The 5,645-nt window shown below is 37.1% G+C and overlaps 1 protein-coding gene across 1 annotated transcript in view; it reads right to left on the bottom strand.

Moving 5' to 3' along the window:
* Positions 1–1,386: 1,386 nt before the first annotated feature.
* ZNF283 (zinc finger protein 283) overlaps positions 1,387–5,645 on the bottom strand; it is a 16,233-nt gene continuing 11,974 nt past the window's right edge. The window contains exon 6 of the mRNA XM_010852559.1: positions 1,387–5,645. This exon is cut by the window's right edge and continues 7 nt beyond it. Within this exon, the coding sequence (XP_010850861.1) occupies positions 4,297–5,645 (1,349 nt within the window). The 3' untranslated portion in view covers positions 1,387–4,296.

Below are 5,645 nucleotides of genomic sequence, written 5' to 3'. Positions count from 1 at the left end.
GAAAACTGGAAATGTGAACCATAATCATTACAATCAGGTAGCACTGTATACCTACCACAGTAGCAAAATATGTACATATATTTTTAAACTGATGATGCCACATATTGTCAAGGATACGAACACACACTGCTGTTGGGAGTGTCAGCTGGTATATTTGTTTGGAAATCTATTAATATGTAGAACTAAACTTATTAAAGCTGAACATGGGCATACCCATAAACAAATTCAAGCAATTCTACCTCCCAGTATACACAGAAAGAAATGTGTATACTCTGAAAGTGAAAGTGAAGTCGCTCAGTCCTGTCCGACTCTTCACAACCCCAAGGACTGCAGCCTACCAGGCTCCTCTGTCCATGGGATTTTCCAGGCAAGAGTACTGGAGTGGGGTGCCATCACCTTCTCCAGTATACTCTGAAAGACATGGCTAATTATAACAGTCCTATAAGGCACTCTGACTTCCCAACACAGTATCTTCCAGAACACATACTGGAAGATTTTCAATTAGGGACTATGTTGGAATGATCTTTTTATGTGGATCTTGGCTGGTACTATGAAGATTCCTTAAGGGAACTGTGCTGGATATTCAGTGAAACTGTTGTGTCCTAAGTGGAAATTCAAAGACAAGAAAATCAACAGATTAAACTAGAAAAATGATTCAGTTCAGTTCAGTTCAGTGGCTCAGTCACGTCCGACTCTTTGCAACCCCGTGAATCGCAGCACGCCAGCCTCCCTGTCCATCACCAACTCCCAGAGTTCACTCAGACTCATGTCCATCGAGTCAGTGATGCCATCGAGCCATCTCATCCTCTGCCATCCCCTTCTCCTCCTGCCCCCAATCCCTCCCAGCATCAGAGTCTTTTCCAATGAGTCAACCCTTCGCATGAGGTGGCTAAAGTACTGGAGTTATAGCTTCAGCATCATTCCTTCCAAAGAAATCCCATGGCTGATCTCCTTCAGAATGGACTGGTTGGATCTCCTTGCAGTCCCAGGGACTCTCAAGAGTCTTCTCCAACAACACAGTTCAAAAGCATCAATTCTTGAGCGCTCAGCTTTCTTCACAGTCCAACTCTCACATCCATACATTACCACTGGAAAAACCATAGCCTTGACTAGATGGACCTTTGTTGGCAAAGTAATGTCTCTGCTTTTGAATATGCTATCTAGGTTGGTCATAACTTTCCTTCTAAGGAGTAAGCGTCTTTTAATTTCATGGCTGCAGTCACCATCTGCAGTGATTTCCCTGGTGGCTCAGAGGTTAAAGCGTCTGCCCGCAATGTGGGAAACCTGGGTTCTATCCCTGGGTTGGGAAGATCCCCTGGAGAAGGAAATGGCAACCCACTCCAGTATTCTTGCCTGGAGAATCCCATGGACAGAGGAGACTGGTGGACTACAGTCCACGGGGTTGCAAAGAGTCAGAAAAATGATTAAGGACCTCCAATTCAAAACAAAACAATCCAATACAGTCATGCAATTTTAAAGAAGAGGTAATCGCAATACAAAAACAAAAAATATATTCTAAAAGAAAATCATCAGATAGTCTCACTCACAAGATGTAAAAATTCTAAATAGTAGAAAGTGAAATCAAGTAGTGCATCCAAAACACACACACACAGACACACACGCACACCAATGGCTAACCTGAGTATACCAGAAACAGGAAGAAGTCAAAGAGTCTGTCAGTATAAATAATTATCACAGTATAACAAATTAAATACAACTGCAGGAAGAGATGATAAAATGGCATTTGATAAAACTCAGGAGCCATGCCTACTTAGACACAACAAAGATATTTACTCATAAGAGAAAACATTAGAAGGCAACTGAGAGTACGATACTGTCATCCTGTCATAGCTAAATAATCAGACTTGGTGACTGAAATTTCCAACTTTATCGTCTCTTTTAGTTATGGTTGCACCTCCCAATGCAGTTTCACACTCTCAAGATGTTATATAAGTCATGAGAATTAGTATTTCCATAATGAAGTTTGAGATACGCCAACTTAAACACAGTTGAACAATTTTCTTCACTACTCTAGTCTTTTGATAAGCTGATAAGGTACTTTAGGTAGTTCCTTAAGAGGGTATTTTATTTTTTTTAAGAGGGTATTTTAGAAGATGCTGCTTCATAAGCTTCTTTAATCAGAGAATTAATTTCCTTTGTTCCTCAAGTACTATTAAGCACTGGTGACTTCTGAGACCTATTCAGAAATGGTAGGATAAGGTGCTATCGCCATATCGCCTAGTTAACATGTAAATATGGTACCCAGGAGGAGTAAAATACTAACTGGTGATGATATATTCTATTAAAACACTCAAAGTATTCTGCTTTGTATTACATTTGATTATTACAATTATGCAGAATAATGCTGTCAACCACTAGACCATAAACGACTGAACAGAGATACCATGGATGGCCTATCTGCAAAAATGGACAGAGAAGTGAGGTGCAGATTAAAACAATGACCAAGATAAACCACAGACATTTGTCAGTCCAGTTCTTATGTAACTGATTTTTTGGAAATCAGTCATTTTTAAAGGGTCAAATTCTGAGTATATAAACATTCTTTTATTTCATCATAACTAATATACTTTCATGTCGGCACTAAATCATAACAGCCACCCAGATGAAAATGAAAAGTCACCAATTTTGAGATGCATTCTGATTTACAAATATTAAATTCTTCTTAGAATTAAGTCATTGCATGTAATTTCCTACTCTAAAAGTCACACAAATCTAAGATGAACTATCAGAATGAATTAAACTTATACTGATTCTTTTTTTTTTTTTTTGTCAGTTAGCCTATATTTCCATTTAAACCAGAAAATTTGGGGCTTGGATATTTTTATCTCTATTAAATTATTTCATATAATTTCATAAAAATTATTTTCTATTGTGCAATCTTACATCTGGATTCTGCTTACTGGCATTTTAATTAAAAATTGTGCATTTACCTGGGTCAGGAAGTTCCCCTGGAGGAGGGCATGGCAACCCATTCCAGTATTCTTGCCTGGAGAATCTCCATGGACAGAGGAGCCTGTCGGGCTATAGTCCATGAGTTCACAAAGAGTCAGACATGACAAGCAACTGAACAGGCATGCACGGAAATTCAATTAATCTAGCTTTTGCTTTTTAGAGGCTATCTCCATTTAGTTTTGTTACTAGATATATATGTTATCCAGATGAGATAGTAAAAAAAATTTTTTTTCCTCTTGAAATTGATACCTAAGAAGATGACAATTTCCAACTATTGTTTCTAAAAAAGAGATCTTGGAGCAATTTTTTTTAGTCTTTTCCTTTGCTTATTGATCCAAATATGTTTAAATAGATTGTGTTGCCTTAAATAAAAAAACTCCATATCTCTAATTATATCTTTTCTTATTAATGATTCTACAATGTTGCCAACTTTCTTGACTTTTCCTTATTCAGATTTACCAAAGTCTGATGAAGTATACATCATACATATCTTATGAAGTATTAAGTATTCTGCTACTCTAATCATTGTCTGACGAGTGAAGAATTCTTATTCTAATTAAGTTACTTTGTAACTTGTCTCCTGTTTTAAAGTATGAATGTTGTCTCTCAACTTAGAGAGGGAAGGACAAACTTTTCATTTTTAATTTCCAATCATTCATTGACTGATACTTTTGTAAAATATAATGTTATGGCAATATCAAATTTCTATGAAAGTTTCCAAACATTTACTCTCACTTTCTGCATTTATCTCATGATTGACAGGCAATGATTTTATAGACTGGCAGAACGTCTCTGGACAATAGCTGGAGTAGCACTTGTATAAAGGCCTTCCTACAATTCTAATTCAAATGGCTTCTCATTAGGATGAATTCCCTGATGTATTTTAAGATGTTTACCATGATTACAAGTCTTCCCATACTCCTTAAATTCACAGGATTTCACAGCAGTATGAATTCTCTGATATGCAAGAACCAAACTAAATTTAAAATCTTCCCAAATCCCTTTAACAGTTTCTGATGAGCATAATTTTTCCAACGCTTATGAGACTTTGTATTATGAATTAAAGATCTTTACACATTTCCTACATTTAAATGGTTTCACATCAGTATAGATGTTCAAGATCATACAGAAGTCGAAAGGCCTTTTCATAGTCCTCATTTTCAAAATATTCCTCACTAATATGAATTTTCTGCTATCAGTTATCCATACAGTTTAGGGTTTTTCACATTCCCTACATTCAAAAGGTTTCTCAAGAGTAAGACTTCTCACATTAAGTAAGTTGTCTATACACATACACAAACACATTCTTTCACATTTCTTCAGTCATAAAGTTTCACCAGCATCAACTGCCCCATTTGAATAGGCTGTCCATATAAAGGCTTCCCCATACTCTTTGTATTTGTAGGGTTTATCATTATTACTAATTCTCTCATGTTGAACATGGCTTATGCCACAGGTAAAGGTCTTCCCAAATTCCTTACATTGATAAGGTTTCTCACCAGTATGAAATCTCTGATGAACACTAAGTTGATAGTCACTATTGAAGACCTTCCCACAGTCTCTACATTCATAGTATTTCTCACCAGTATGAACTCTCTCATGTTTAACAAGGCTTGAACCCCAACTAAAGGCCTTCCCACATTCCTTACATTTAAAAGGTTTCTCACCAGTATGGATTTTCTGATGTTGAGTAAGGTGATAGCCACGACTAAAGGTCTTTCCACATTCTTTACATTCATAGGGTTTCTCACCAGTATGGATTCTCTCATGTTGAACCAGACTTGAGCCACAATTAAAGGCCTTCCCACATGCCTTACATTTATAGGGTTTCTCACCAGTATGAAATATCTGATGTCGAGTAAGTTGATAGCCACTACCAAAGGTTTTTCCACATTCTTTACATTCATAAGATTTCTCACCAGAATGAACTCTCTCGTGTTTAACGAGGCTTGAACCCCAACTGAAAGCCTTCCCACATTCCTTACATTCAAAAGGTTTTTCACCAGTATGGATTTTCTGATGTTGAGTAAGGTGATAGCCACGACTAAAGGCCTTTCCACATTCTTTACATTCATAGGGTTTCTCACCAGTATGGATTCTCTCATGTTGAACCAGACTAGAGCCACAATTAAAGGTCTTCCCACATTCCTTACATTCGTAGGGTTTCTTGCCAGTATGAAATATCTGATGTCGAGTAAGTTGATAGCCCCAACAAAAACCCCTTCCACAAATTTTACATACATAAGGTTTCTTACCAGTATGGATTTTATGATGCTGAGTAAGTTGATAGCCACGACTGAAGGCCTTCCCACATTCTTTACATTTATAAGGTTTCTCACCTGTATGAATTATCTCATGTTTAGCAAGGCTTGAGCCCCAAAAAAAGGCCTTCCCACATTCTTTACATTCATAAGATTTCACACCAATATGAATTTTCTGATGTTGAGTAAGATGATAGCCACGACTAAAGGCCTTCCCACATTCTTTACATTCATAGGGTTTCTCACCAGTATGAATTCTCTCATGTTTAACAAGGCTTGATCCCCAACTAAAGGTCTTCCCACATTCCTTACATTCATAAGGTTTCTCACCAGTATGAAATCTCTGATGCACAGTGAGTTGATAGGCACTTAAAAAGTCCTTCCCACATTCTTTACATTCAAAAGTTTTTC

The sequence above is a fragment of the Bison bison genome, unplaced genomic scaffold (genome assembly GCF_000754665.1).
Source record: "Bison bison bison isolate TAMUID 2011002044 unplaced genomic scaffold, Bison_UMD1.0 scf7180017864313, whole genome shotgun sequence".
NCBI classification, from domain to species: domain Eukaryota; kingdom Metazoa; phylum Chordata; class Mammalia; order Artiodactyla; family Bovidae; genus Bison; species Bison bison.
This window is presented reverse-complemented; position numbering and strand designations above follow the sequence as displayed.